Source organism: Poecilia latipinna, unplaced genomic scaffold (assembly GCF_001443285.1).
Source record: "Poecilia latipinna isolate Pla-1442-1.1 unplaced genomic scaffold, P_latipinna-1.0 Scaffold53, whole genome shotgun sequence".
Taxonomy (NCBI): Eukaryota; Metazoa; Chordata; class Actinopteri; order Cyprinodontiformes; family Poeciliidae; genus Poecilia; species Poecilia latipinna.
In genome coordinates this window covers 80,582-96,602 of record NW_015112669.1, presented here as the reverse complement: position 1 = coordinate 96,602, position 16,021 = coordinate 80,582, and the positions used below count along the sequence as shown (strand labels likewise).

Genomic DNA, 16,021 nt, shown 5'->3' with positions numbered 1-16,021 from the left:
CTGGGAAGAGTGATATCTGGGTTTCCTCTGTGACCTGAGCTCAGATAATGAATTACTATTTTCTCAGTGATAACATAGAAAGAAACAGCTATATTTGGTTTGCCTCGTGCTGCCTTGTTGAACTAGTTACTGTGTGCGTCTTGTTGGAAGGTCACTATCATCAAAATCATTGATATTCTAACAAGAAAGCAGGGGGAGCACCAAAACAAGCCGTATTGTGCTGCTGGTGAATGATTAGCAAAGGCACTGAGTTACCTCAAATACGTTTCTCGAGGGTTATATGCGTAACCTTACCCACAAGAGTGGGAAATTGGTTTTAGTTAATCAGCTACACCACACAGATATTTGAATCCCACCGCATAACCAGATGGACCTCCAACTTGTTTTTGTTTTTCCACGAGTTTCCTTGTGTGTTTTTAGGTTTTGGGTGGTTGGGCTCGGGAGGAAAATTTCTGCATAAACTATGTGGATTTGGAATAAAACTTAAACATGTGTAGTGTCTGTGTGACAGCGAGCAATTCTCCCCTCCGCCCCAGGGCCGCTCACCAGAAACATTCCCAAGCTCACACTTGAAGCAAACTAAACATTTACAGCCCTCACACTTGAGCCACTTACAGACAAGGCAGGGAAAATATACAACTAATCAAATGGGTGTCCTGGTGAAGCATGACTGAATACACACACACACACAGACACAGGTACCGACAGGTCACAGCTAAAAGTCTAACTAGTCTGTTGCATTAAATATCAATAAAATACACTGAAGCCTGCAATTCTTAAATGATAAAAATCAGAAAAGTTCAAAGGGTATAGATCGTTTTGCAAGGTCAGAATAATTACATTTAACATGCATGGAATTATATAATTACTTGACTTTTTGATGAATGTGTCAAAATGGCATCAAAATCAATCCTTTGATGCTCACCGAAATGGATTTAAATTAAAAACCTAGATAAGAAATATTAAACACTAAGTCGGTATAAGAAAATATCAGTGCAGCGAGCTCTCTTAAAGCTCACAAGGCTTACAGATAAGGTTACGTCTTTATAAAATTGATCCTGAGGGATTGTAAAAGAAAAGAAAAGGGGGGAAAGAAAACATCTGCGCTCCCTCAGCTGAGACAAGGCATTAAGCTGCCTAAACCTCAGCAGAGATATCTTTATAGCAGCTGCACTCAGCAATGAATTAAAGCTGCTGACTTAGCTCCTCATTGTTATTAACTTCCTATAGGAATGTCTGGAAGGCTGTGCACATAAAGCACCAATGTTTTACCACTCTCAAGAGTCACAGATTCAACTGAGATATGACAGAAAGAAAACGTCTTTATGCCTGGGAAAAAAATTTACCTAGTGTTCTTTTACAGCAGCATTAATTCCAGTAGGTTGAAAACAAACCTAGATCCAAGGATAATATATTTTCAGATACCTGCAATCATGACCTACATTAAATAAATATTTTTATTCCTAGGGAAAAAGGTGGTGTGTAACAGAAAAAACGGGACAGTGGAGGATTAGAGTTTACTGAATCCAACATTAGCAGGCGTGACCGCCAGGGAGGGTCACTGCTGTAACCGCCTTCTCTCCAGGGGGAACGGACCTCTGTGTTGCTGTAATCCAAGACTGGGAATCCAACATTACACCCTTTGTCATAGCCGGCATGAATACCCAGCTGAGTGCCATGGCAACACAGTCCTGATCCACAATGGGAGGGGAGGAACGGCGGCTCCAGAGTCAAAACAGGATGAGACTTGTGTTGAATCGAGGCGGCATAATTTCAGTGGAGCCCCTCAAAGAGGCACCAATGGTCTGCACTCAACATGTTTAATGGAAACCACATATTATAGAAGGGCATTAATTAGTATTCAGCCCCTTTTTACTCTTATACATAAAAATACAATTCGGAATTGATCTTTATAGAGATCTCTGTGAATACAGTTGCTCTTTAAAGGTTTCGGATTATTGTTAGAGAGCAATCAGCTTTACCACAGTTACTCTAGAGGAGCTGCAGAGATTTACTGCACAGGTGGGGGAGTCTATTCACAGTCAGACAGTCAAATCTGGCCTTCATGCAGGAGCTGCTTAAATATAACTTCTGTTTTCAGAATGCCAAAACATTTCCCATCTGCAGTTTGACCAAAACCAGGCAGGAAACACAGCAAAGATGTGAAGAAAAGCTTCTAGACAGAAGATACAACACTTAGTTCATTGGCCAGAATGCATCACCCTGATGCCTATGGGGTACGAGGCTTTAGGTAAAAGTCTTCTTTGTTACTGAGAAATAATCCTAAAGACTTTTAAAAACATATTTATGAGCCTCATTTGAATTGAATGTTTTCTTGTTTTTCATATCTTGTAGAGTGGCTAACAGAAATGGATCTCTACGTCACCTCAGATTTATAACTTACTGAAACAGGAAGTGATGGATCATTGAACAGTGGTGCCTAAACACTTTGACCAAATTAACACAGAAGGATAAGCATTCAGAAATGTTTCAATATATGTCTAGTTGAAGTAAAGAAAGAGGTAAATGCAGACTTTTTTTTTTCTTTTAATCAAAATTAGATAACCTCCTCAATTTTACCATCGGCTCCCTCGTCACTGCTAAATGTACCTCAGTACTTATTTGGTGTGAAACTGTCCTGATAAACAAACTTCAGCATAGACAACAGCACATTTCTCCCCAAGTCAAACTAATCTGCTGTCTGGGGAACATGAAGAAGAATTTCGAACTGACTGTTCATGTTACAGAGATGATTGACAAAGACCTTCTCTCCTCTTCCCCACTGAAATGTCTTTGGCTGATGAAACTGATCAATGCCACATGTATTCACATGGCTGTGTTGGTTAGCAGGCCCCAGAGCCACATGAATCCTATTTCAAGTGTGATTACATTAAATTTAGTCCCCTGAAAAAAAGAAAAAAGGAAGAGAAAAACACAGCAAACAATATGCAGGGCCTCTGTTAGCTGTGGAGCTCCAGATTATCCAGACTGAAGATAGAAAAGGTGAAAACTTTCCAGACATGATCTAAGTGCTTCACATTTTAGGTAAGTCCATTCTAAATCACAATCCGCTGAAGTATAGATGCTGTATACGGATAAAAGAAACACGCTTCATTTGCCCACAAACACGCATTCGGAAAAGCACATCAGAAACACACGAAACAGCTAAAAGATGAAGCTTCAGGCTAATATGTCATTTCTCTGCCGTCTTGATGCCGTTTATGTTTTGAGAACAAATGCATGACTACATCTTCAGTTTAAAGATCATTCCCAGGCTTTAACAAAGCCAGTAACAGGCTCGCTTGGATTTATTGTGTCATACAGTCTAGCAAAAGCCCCATAAAATTTAATACGCTGCACATTAATTTGAAATATATTGTTCTTATTAGTCATGGTGTTGGCATCTCGACACCAACTTTGTTTTCCCACTCAAACATATCAATAAATCTTGAATAAAACTTATTGAGGAGAGTCTTTTGGGTGATCCATGACTTTTCATCAAGTGGTGTTAATGTAATTGTTTTGGGCTTTTAAACGAGATGCACGAGTAACTCTGAGGGTTAGCTATCCAAATCCCCATTAAATACACTGCACTTCAAGTTCCCTTATATGATCATCTAATAACTATGAAACCTGAAAGAGGTATTTTTGTTGTGTATATGAGATTTTATTTTATAGTAACTAGTTTCTTAGGAAATGTAATGAAATGCCTTTTTTGGAATTCACGTCTCTAATGCCGCCACTACAATAGTGCATATCATCACCTTCCTAAAATAATGGTCTATGTCATTTCTTTGCCAAAAGTGTTTGTTTTCTTTGCCTAAACATATTTTAGAAAGAAAGAGGTGATTTTTTTTTTGCCTAAACTTTTGGCAAAAAGAAAAAGAAAAAGACTTAGGTCATTATTTTAGGAAGGTGACAAAATGCTAAACTCTTTCATGTGAAGCCTTAAAATGAGTTTAAGGACTTGTAACAAAAGTTTTATTCCTTTATGTGTGCAAAAAACATTCTGGACAGAGTTAATGAGCTTTATAATTTAACCCTTGTGGCAAATTCAACTCACACTGTAGCCAAGTAGCACATTCAACACGTATCAATTATTATATTTTACTCCAGAAGAGTAAACAAGCTAACATGGGGCACAGGACTAAAGACTTGGTCAAACTGTTTTTAGTCCTTGATGGGTGTCTTGTCATTTGCTGCATATCTTCCCCTTCTCTCTCAACCCTTTTTCTGTCAAATTACAATAAAGGTTCCTGAATAGTTCTCAGAAAAAAACATGCAAAGATTAGCTTAGCTGTTCAGCAAACCAAACCACTTAAAATATTTATGGCAGGAGCAACACTTGAGTTTATGTCTTTAGAAAGAAACAATGAAGCTCTGCATGTTTTCAGTGATATGCATTTGGAACATTATGGTAGCTTTTTTATACCCACGTTGACGCAGCATGCTCTGCAAAAACCCCACTTGGGATAAAAGATAATTATTTACAAGCTCCATTAGTTGTTCACTTGGTAACCCTGGACTCGGTATCAGTCGTCGTCAAATCTTAAATGGTTATGATCATTACCAGGACAAAAAAACAACCCAAAATCCTAACTAGGACATATATATATATTTTAATGCGTTTCTTCTTGACACACGAGGACTAAACGTTTCATAAAAACAGCAATCAGCTTATATCAATGTTTATACTTTGGTTTTGTTTATGCACTGAGAATCTGGCTTGTGAGCAGAATCAGGTGATTCGCACACTGATTGACCTGATCACTGAGCAGTTTGAAACTCAAAAATACGAACTCAAGTTCTGGTTTCATTTTGACATGAGTGCAGTGTACCACACCGGAGAGTCTTTCTTCATTGCTACTTCCTTTCATTTGTTTACTACAAAAAAAATCCAACATTTTTGACTGTTCTCCCATCTAAACGCTTAAATGGATCGCAGCGGTACTAGGAAATATTGAATTACGCTGCTTGCTCTCGGGGAAGGTACGAAAAGAAACTCTTAATTCCTCCCCTCTTTGCTGTTGCAGGTGAAACCTAGCTGAAATATCTGCTTTGTTTTTCTCTCTCCAAGGCATCTGGGAAGGCTTATGCTCTCAAACACATACCCTCTTATCTTACCCCGCTATCGTCTAATCTTCTGGATTCCACTTAGTCAACGACATAATCTTCTCTCTCCCTGATCATGAACACACAGCACGACGTTCAACCCGATCAACGGCTAAGCCCATCCCCGACTCCCATTGACTGAGACCTTGTGAGCGCCATGCTTGAGTGTATCTACAGATTGTACATGCAAGATTTGAGGTAAGTCTCCATCGGGACAATGTCAAACATTCATACGGTGAGATTTAGTGTAATGAGAGTAGATGCTAGCTGTAATTTATGTCCCTAAAACCTCCCACAACCACTTCCCACTTTGTTTTCAGTGATTTTTCCTGCATTACACCCACCTCCCATTTGATATGTGTTTGTGTGGAGGGGGTATCATGAGTTTTTTTGAAGCTCTTTACGAGCTTGTGTCTTTCACTCGCAGAACAACACCCAGATGTGGGCGTTGCAGTTAAATGACCCAATAAACTTAGTGAAAAGATCCCTTCAGAAAGCTACAAGACGCCAAATGTCTCAAGAAGCAGACCAACACAAGTTAGCACAAATATCGACTATGGAACGAGCTAAATAATTAACAAAATAACTCTACTGTTAGTGACTCATCGATAAGCAGTAAAAGGAAGAGTAACTGATCACTTTACAGCTGTATTGATTGACTTCCAGCGATAAAATCAGTATTCCAGACCAAATCGTGGTCACTAGGTAAATATTTAATCATCTCTATTGATGGTTCAGCATCTGAGAGGAGAGTTAATATGTTTAAACATTAAGAGAGGTGCTAGGAAAGGGGGAAGAGTCCTGATTAATCTTTGCTTACAAATATTTATGCTAAAGGAATGAACGTTAGCAACAGCAGAATAAAAAAAAACATGAAATACAAAAAGATTCATTAGCTAAAAGGTAAAAAAAAAACACAGGTCAGGTTTGTGTTGTTTCATGTCACCATGGAAACCTTTAGTATGGCAGCGACCTGCCAAACGCAGCACAAAGACAAAGAGGGAAAAGGAACAGCAGCAGAGGAGCTGCATGGGTGCCTGAAATCCTTATTTGACAAAATGCTGCATTGTAATGTTCATCTGTGCTGGCAAGAAGAAACAGAAACCTCTGAAACCGATCCATTCAAACATCTCAGCTCACATAGTTTGTCACCACAGAGTAACTAGAACAACCCCTGGAGCTGAAACCTCATTAAATATTGTTTTTAACACATGATGCACACAAAGTAACGGAAAGCCAAATTGCGCTGTATTTGAGTTAGTATTCAAAGACTTTTTCGATTAATCGGCTCTGCAGCAGAGACTGGTAACAACTGCATGTTGTTACAAAGAACGCGAAGTCCTGATTTACTAGTTTGTAACTTAATATCAAAACATCCCAACGCCAGGAGACACATTAAAAACCCAACATTAGCCCATCGTTTTTACTTCGGTCCTCTTCAGATTTCATAGACCCCACCCCATATCTGGTTCCCTTCGACTTTTATGGAGCCAGAAATTAATCCGGAGTCTGTATAGGCCCACAGTTGGTATTCATAGCAATCTGTTTCTCATTCACCCACACCCAGATAGAATAGGTTTAAGGCTAGACCTTTTAGTTTTCTAGTAAAATCTGATATGAAAACCGCAGACGTAGGTTGGAGAATGCATTTAGAGCGAAGCAAACCATCTTTAACGTAGATGTAAAAACTCTATTGCAGCAATAAATATTGTTATAGTCAAGATGCTCTAATCCAGAGGTTCCCAAACTGTGGGGCACGCCCCCTAGGGTGGGCGCTGTGCCATTGCAGGGAGGGGGGAGGGCGGGAAGCCGTCTGGATGAAAAAAATAATAAAACATGAATGCTGTATGCGCTGGGTTTTTACCTTAGAATGGCCAACTTTCTGTTATTCCTCTGTCAATTTGATACAGTAGGGGCTTTCACACTTCCCATATCTGTGTCCTCTGTCATTTTTACTGCTGATAAAAATCGTAACGTGTTTTTCCGAGCCACTTTTAAACACAGCATGAGCGCTACGACACTCACTCTGGTTTACACCTGTGCGGCAGTGAAGGAGACCTGTTGCTGCTGTGCAGAGCTACGCAGATGTGTTAGAATCACGACAGCAAACCAGCAAAACGCAAAGAACTTTTCACAGTTTTTCCCCCAAACTAACCAACTGAGTTGAGTAAAGCTGTTGGATGCAGGTAATGTTAGCTAAAGGATGACTAGCTAATATCAATACAGCACCTTAAGTTTAACAAGTAGCCTGTAGGCTACTGATGTTGTCTATGTTCAACTACATACATTCATTTTGCCCCCAAAAAAGACCTCCCTCCCATCCCCCCTCCCCCCGCAGCTCACACAACAACCAGACAGCCATTTGTAATCCATAGGGGGGGCCCAGAAAAAGTTTGGAAACAACTGCTCTGATCAATCATGCAGGGATCTGTATTTAGCAGTTTCTTATTGGGACTAGTGCTCAGCAGGTCAAATACTAATAAAATCAGAGGTTTTTTTCCTGTTAAAGAAAAACATCAAAGCTAAGAACTGTCATTATTTCATCTAGAAACACATCAGTCTTATATATATATATACTTTGTTTTGAGTTCAACTAAATATCAGATTAGCTACATGTGATTTGGTGCATAACTGAGGACAATAAAATATACAATTGAGAGTATTAATGACACTAAAGTCTTTGTTTTTGAGACTAAAATGTAACTCCAGCCAAATTCTCAAGCTATGGTTCTCTACATCTTGTTCATTAACTCTGAGTCTAAAACAGCCTTTATTCAAATAGAGTGTAATAGTGTGTGTGTGTTGTCATTCAGAGTTCATATGATTCATTCAAGAATGCTGTGCTACTTTACTGATTTGCATTGTTTTGAGTCTTTTTCATAGATTAACTGTATCATCCCATAGGCTCTGCATTCCCAGAAAATCCTGGAAAATAAAGACAGGAAATGGAGAAGAGGAGAGCAGAGAAAGAAAAAGTAATAAAAGTGCAGCCTGAAGCTAAACCTGGGATACCCTGTTTGCAGGTTGAGGGCATTTCTCCGACGACACCTCACCACTAAAACAAAGACACGCACAATAAAAGTTGGTTTCACCAACTATTAATCAGGACTGATAACATTCATTGGTTGCAGATGAAACCCATTTCCTGCTGTTTAACTGGGCTCACGCTGCAGCTGATCCCTGTGTTTATTATCTTAGTTCTCAGAGCATTACCTGCCATGTGATGCATTGCTTTTTAATATCCGACAACTGGTCCACACACACAATTTGGCATAATTCTTCCAAGCCTTTTTCCCTTTTCTGTTTAACCACAAAAACACAGCATTCTACTAATCACAGAAACAAGTAGTACATGTTCCAATGCAACGTAGTTTGACAGCAGCAACAGGAGAATTTAAAGATAAGTCTCCTTACGAGAAACCTAAGAACCTGCAGACGGGATTAGAGGTAAACCAACATATCAACCAGCCAATAAATTAGACTGGCTGATATTCTGGCTCAAAAATAGAACACCGGTCTGTGTGAGCTGCTGGGGGAAAAAAAAAAAAGTGCAGAATTTAATTTGTTTCAGGAGTTGGAACCAGCATGGTATCACGCATGGGTTATGTAAGTCGACACAGTGAGAGATTCGCTAATTGTTGTGGAGAGCCAGCGATTTTTTAGCAACTCGACCGATAAAAATGTGTTGTGTGCAAACACCAAAGAGACTGCTTCAGAAGCAGAGATCTCCGAGTCTATTAGGCATCAATTTGCACAATAAAAAAAAAGAAAATCTTTTGGTATTTTTCAAATTATGTGTGGGACACAAAAAAGAAGGGGATTCGTGCAAGAACAGCCACTGGAAGGTAAAATGTCACAGTGCTATTTGCTTAAGAGTTTATACCAACAAGCTTAGAAAGTACAAATTAGAACTTCAATGTAAATCAGAAACACCTTCTGTTTTATCATTTATGATAAAACCTCCAAAGTTTGACTTTTTGAATTGCTATTTTTGAGTCACAAATATTGTCAGATCTTTCTGAAAACATAACATCAGACAATTACTAAACAATAAGTCTCAGCATCTAATGAACCAACAACAGAAGACTGATCCCCATCTAAACAATAACTACTCGACTAAACAGATTTGACACAACAGTCAGCAGTATGGTTATGTTTTTTGTATTGTGGCCATTAAAGTGGTAACCATGGTGCTGTTCAGGGAGGTTTCAATTGGAGATGCAGGAGCGCCCAATAAGCAAAGAACACCTGGGTACCATATCGATGCGTGTTTCTCCATTTGCTCTCTGAGAAAAGCCCTCTGAAGCCAAATGACCTCAGGGTGGCTTGTTACCAGCAAGGTTGCACCCTTTGACCCCTGCTGCTCAGTTAGGACAGGGTGGGCCATTTAGAGCCAGCAGAGCTCAGCAAGGGGTGTCATGGTTAATAAGCTGACATCTGGAAGAGTTATGACCATTAGTGGAGCGCTCTGAGACTTTGACCAAACACCCTCATGAAAGGCAACACCCCCTGCGTTAAAACTGCGCTTTCAAGTCAAAAGAACAGAGCAGCAACGAGGCCTGCTGCGGTATGAGCAAAGTAAATGACCTAAAGCCTAAATGAAGCATTTCAGGAATGTTTCACTGCTTCATGGCATGGCGAGGTAAATGAAACATACTGTTTGAAAAGGAAACCAGGCTTAAAAAGGAGAGCAGAGCCATGCTCTAGTCTGTAAGAGTCACAGCTGAGGAGGTTTGTGCGGCATGCCAAGCAGTGCTTTCAATGGCAAAAGTGAGAATTGATACGTGGCAAGAAAAAGGGTCAATTAAAGAGAATGATTATTAGAAGGACACAGGAAACTTCCTACCCTGGTTCACGGCATGGATACATGCTCCTCCTGTCACTAAGACAATGGTAGGACTGTAAATAATTAAACCAGTAAATGTCATTATGGAGCCTTAAGCTGCAAAAGGAGAGTCGGTATATTGTTTCCAGTGTGAATGCACAAACTATTTTCAATTCAAAAAATTTAGGTAAAGTATTCATTAAGTGTTTTACACAGTGGAGAAAAGCATTTAGCTGGTAAAGACATCCTGCCTTCAAACTGCGCCAACAAGGATCATTACCGAACTATATAATGGTTTTGAAGACATGTTCTTTCATTATCTCCAAATGGCTGCACAGTGGCACGGCTGTACGCATGGCTGCCTTGCAGCAACAGGATCATGTTCAAATCCCTTTCTGCATGTTCTCCATGTACATGCTTGGGTTCTCTCCAGATACTCTCGTTTCCTCCCACACCCCAAAAACATCACATATTCAGTTTCTCTAACTTGTCCTTAGGTCTCTGGGCATCCGTACATGACACTGTGTGTCCTTGGTTTCCACGCCAAACTAGAACATGCCATTTTGTCTCAATTGGAGGTAAACTGAGTTGCATGGGGGGTGAGGATGGTGGAATAAATATGGAACAAAATATATCAGTAGGAGTCATATTGACAATGTGCTCTGGTGACACAATAAATACACAAAAAGCAAAATGCAAGGTACTGACAACACACTTTCACATTGTCACTGTATTTGTCAAAATGTTTAAGCAAAATTGAATCCTGTAATATAAGTGCCTTTATTTTAACCCGATATGCAACAATTATTCCTAATGTAAGTAAAACACACAAATTTTCAAGTTACAGTTATAAAAAAAGTTACATGCAACATTTATTGCTATGATTTAATCTGATACAAAGCAGAAAATATCTAATGTCTACACACTCTACTACTTGATGGGGTTACAGACATCCCATGACAAATCAGAATAAAAACCCAGTAAGTGTTGTAATTTTTCCACTTTTCATGCAGAATAAAGTACATCATTGTGTCTTTTTACTAATTACAGAGTAACAGAAATGTAACAAGCTAATATTTCCTACATGATTAGCAGTGTGTTTCTGTTCAGACAGCCAGCCTGCAGTCGGAGCTTAACTACTGTGGGTTTAAAATGTAATAAAAGTGACACTCCTTTAATTTCAGATTTATCAATGAATGAGTTTTTTGGCAACAGACCTGTTTACCAATAAAACAATGCAGGACTCCAGGCCCTCCTAGGTATTTGGAGGGGAATTAGCAGTCACTTTAAGGCCGGCTGGGACATATAATCTGTGCAGAGTCCTGTGTTTTGCCCCCTGGGTTCTCCACCCAGAAGGCCGTGCCAAGTAAACCTCTCAAGAGACGCTTGCTAATCAAGTGTCTGAACCATCTCAGCAGGCCCTGAATGTGGAACATCTCAGGGTTAAATCCAAGCGCCCTGCAGAGATGCTAATTTGAAACATTTGCATTTGTGATCTTTGTTCGTTTGGGTTAATGAAGAGAATTGCTAAGAAAGACCAGGTATCTCTCCTAACCCTGAAAAACTTGCTCTCACAGAACTTAGGCCTAAGGTATCATTCTTCAATTCTTTAAATAAATCTAGTTAAGTTTGAAATCCAGCACCCAAGTTTTCACAGATGGCAGCTCCTTTAGCTCTTGACGAACCGTCACATTTCCTCCGTGTTTGTTTAGCTAGACAAAAATCCTCTGCTTTAGTCTTTTTATGTTATAAATAAAAGGGGGAAAAAAACATAACATTTGCTGGATTTAATAAAGATCAAACAATTTTGCTGACATAAAAGTTAATCAGAAACATTTATTGAAACAAGTCCCACAAAAACTGTCTTCCATTTGTCCTCTCACTCTTTGTGCTTCCTTTATGCAACCCAGGTGTTTACAATAATAAATATGTCATCTAACCAGGATCACTTTAAAGCTGCTGCTTATTATCCACGGTACAGTTAGAGCTGTCTGAACTGTCACGCTGGTCATTGCTGACATAATTTTGTAGGATGGATGAAGAGACCGGCCAACAAAGAAGACTTGAGAAACATCCAACAGACCGGATTTGAAGCAGAGAGGTCATTCCCAGTAACACTGGGGCCCATTCCCACCATGATAACAAGCCAGCCTGATCATGCTAACTCCTTCTCCTGCCTGCTTACCTCACCACCACCACCAACAACAACCAGCACCCCTCTCCACCCTGCCTTCACTTCTCCCAATCATGGACGATGGAGCAACAATCTGTGCAGACTCAGGCTGGTAACTCTGATTATCAGACCAGCAAGAAATTATCCAAGAATCAAGTGGTTATGTTGTTGTTGGTTTTTCCTTTTTTCATTGATTGGGGGTCTCGTCGGTTATGCCAACAAGCCCCAGCCGCATCTGGCTTGCTTCAGCTTCACGTCGCCTGAAAAAGCCACTTAACTTGGCGGGGCAGTAAAAGCACGTCCCAACCTTGCTCCGTCCTGGGAAAGGAAATAGGGCTGTTTGAGAATTCACTGTAGCCTATAACTCATAACATTTCTGTTTTGCAGGCTGACATTTTTATATCGGGACAATGTCAAGGCCTTTAAATTCCCTACCTGATATCAATCTAGGAGTCAAACTTCCACAGTCCCTGGCCAGCTGTGAAACGGAGAGGGTATTAATCCTGGTAGCAGGATAAGCAGCCGCAGTCAGCAGCCAGTTGCGTGGTGATTCACTGCTGACCAGCTCCCAATGAGAAGGTCATAAACCAGGCTCTGACAGCCGGCCAGAGCTGGTTTCCATACAAACTGCTGCAAAGAATTTGTTACAATGGAGCTATAGGCTGGAATGTACTGAGGAATCACCTAGTGAGCCGAATCAGACGATTTTCTACTTAATCCAGATCATTGATTAATTTGCAGGAACCTCAAAAGCCAATCTCCTTCTGATTACAGTCAAGCACCATCAGGATAATTAAAAACTCAAAGAAGGCTATTTTAGTTTCTAGTGAATTATTAACATGGATGTGAAAAAGAAAAAGCACAGAGGTGTAAGAAGCCATTTAAAAGAAGTCGTCTTTTCTATGACATATCAACGTGTGTCTGCAGCTCATACAAGCTGAGAGAGAGGAACAAAGACTTTGACAGATAACAGGAAGGGTACAGCAAAGATGCTGTACCCTGTCCTTTTAATTTGTAAAAGGGAAATTAACAAAATTTGGAAATTATTCCTTTTAGAAATCTTTGAGTCAAGATAATACTTTTTCTGGGGAATACAAATGGTAATACAATTACTAATTACTAATGTCAGCTTGTAGTTATTTAGCTTTCGTTTTAAAATGTTGCATTGCTACTTCTCTCACACAGTTTGATGGAAGTTTAAAAAATTGACAAAACGCAGATTGAAAATCGGTCACAAAAATTCTGATCAGTATCTCAAAACTATAGATGAAACGTTTGCACAAATTTGTTTTTGTGAATTTAGAATACAAATTACTTGCTATTTTGATGGCTGTCTTGCATCCAATACATCTCTGTGTCCATGATGGCTAACTCAGTTTCACCTTTGGCCTGTACGCTGTTTGTTTGTGAGCTAAATCAAAGTTAAGGGTCACAAACTGTCTCACACCAGGATGGCGTGTCAGCCTCTGCCACACCCCCTCCTCTCCCGCTTCACGCCCTCCCATGTTCTCCCTCTGTGTGGTCTTTGCATTCCTCCATTGACTTGTCTGTGCACCGCTCAGCCTTGGCAGAGCTGCCGGGCTGACACAGAGTCAGCAAGTAGATGGTACAAACATCAAAACCTTTAATAATGCAAGTGTTGCTGGGACTGTCCAAGATCTAGCAGTTCTGAATCACAAAATCTGAATCTTACAGGTCCACTTTTTTGAGTGGAAACTCAAACTCCAGTTTTAAAGTGAGAAAATATACCATGTGTATCTCTTTGGAATAATTAGGTCAAAGACCCACAGAAGGTCGTGATTTTCTCCTGCAGTGTGTGCTCCCCACATTACCAACCTATGAGCTCAGGCTATAGGAGGCTGAATAAAGGGTTTCCATGCCTACGCCATTGTTTCATCTCAGCTACATTCTGCCTTAAAGCGCAGCCAGAAAATGGAGGCAATTACGAATGATTACACTAAGCTTTGGTAACAGTAAATCAAGAATACGCTGGCCTGTGAAGATTCTTCAGACTTCTTCTATGTGCCCCCACAGTGTTTTGAAGATTGTCTGTTAAATGTAATAATTTAATGCAGGTTTGACCACTGCTACTTTAAATTCAAAGCGCAACACAGGATGGATCCTTGACTAAACAAAGCGGCAACAAGAAAACCAGTTGTGACTACAACTGCTTGTCCCCCAGTGACAAAAACACCGACCTGGAAGGGAAGCCATATCACTCATATCTGCAAGCTAATGCTACAGGCATTTTCTGGTGCAAAATATGAAAGCTTAAAAATGTGCAAAACTAAAAGTTGTTTCACAAAATAACATTTTTAGCAAAAATTTGTTACGTAGGTTTCATCTACTGAGATTTTAAAATGTACACGTGTGTAATTAATGAGGATTGATCTAAAGTCCTTTAAATCAGGAGTGATGGAAGTTTTTTCTGGCTGTGGCGCCCGTCCCCCACTTGTTTCTGCACACTAAGACAAGCCTACTGTGCTTTTGCTCACATAAAAGGGTCACAAAAACCAATCATGCTTGGGGAACTCAAGGAGCGATCCCCTTAACTCCTAATAAGGCGGTCTGAAACTGAAGCTGAGCTTATGACCAGCATATCTCTCCTTTAACCCTAATTCAGACCTCCCAGTCTGCTCCAGTGTCCTTTCAACCGCAGAACCGATGTGACAAAATATTTGTCACTGGTAGCCAGGACGTCCACATGCCGCCCAGGTTTTTGTGTCCAGAGGGACTGTCCACGTTGGCAGGGACAATCATAACCTCAGTATGAAGATGGCACCAAAAACACAACAGACAAAGATCACAAGGGCGAAGAAAAACTTCAACAAAAGTTGTTCTAAGTCGTTATAGTGTGGGGGAGATCTACAGTGTATCATATCTGTTCTTATATATTTTGTTTTTCTTCTATAAATCAATTTATTTTTGTTATATTTTCTGTTTTTAAAATAAAAACATTGTTTACACTGTGATACCATTAAACCGTGGTACATTTACACAAAGTTATCAGACTGTGATAATGTCTCACCAGCCCTTGAATGCATACCATCATGTAGACAGGCTTTATTATCTCCACATTTTATTAACTAAGCCTTTTGTCATTAAGCTTAATTGAACTTTATGGCTGGTCCAATAAAACTCCAGAGGAAATAACTGTGCTCCATCTGACACTTATGTGTTAGTCTCTGTTTATAGTTTCACACACTTTTTTTCCCTCATTGTTATAAACAAATTCTAATGGGAGTTAGACACGACGTATTGAAGACACCTTATTTTCATGCTTTATTATACTTCTTTTGATTGCAGCAACTGTGTGGACTAAAAATGTAAGGCGTATCGATATGGTAAAGAAAAAAATTATATCACTAGTTACGTACCAACAGCTTTAATAATGAATCCCTTTGGTGACCTCAGAGCCCTGCGCATCCACGCTTCCCTCAGCACCTCCAAGTTGTTTGCGTTCCCTTGAATGAAAAGCACCAAGTTTTCCATCCATCCCTGAAAGTACACCTCCGCCATGGCCTTAACGAGTCTCTTATTCCAGAAACTGCGCGAGTTTTGGGCTTTGAAATCGGCAAAGATCTCCTGGCCACTCGGAGCGCTGGGTTTCCCCTCGACGGCGCGCGAACTCTCCTCGTCCGGGCCGAAGACCACGGCGAGCGAAGCTCCGGAGAGCTGGACGAGCCGCTGCTGGTGGGACATGTCTGAATGACCTTTACTTAGCTCAGGACGGGAGCGGTCATGGTCTAAATCGAAACGCTCTCGTTAAAAGACGAGTTTCCAATAGAAAACGCGCGGTGGACAGTGGATTTTGCCATGCATTCCTCTCTGGGGGCTGTGAACCCTGCAGCCAGCGCAGCAGACGGGGAGCGGAAAGGTTTGTGTCGGCTTCCAGGGGAACGAGTGACGGT

General features: G+C 40.3%; 1 protein-coding gene across 1 annotated transcript in view; it reads right to left on the bottom strand.

Moving 5' to 3' along the window:
- Nucleotides 1–16,021, bottom strand: part of stox1 (storkhead box 1) — a 23,195-nt gene extending 7,174 nt beyond the window's left edge. The window contains exon 1 of the mRNA XM_015052136.1: nt 15,488–16,021. Coding sequence (XP_014907622.1) covers nt 15,488–15,812 — 325 coding nt within the window. The 5' untranslated portion in view covers nt 15,813–16,021. The remainder of the gene's footprint in view (nt 1–15,487) is intronic.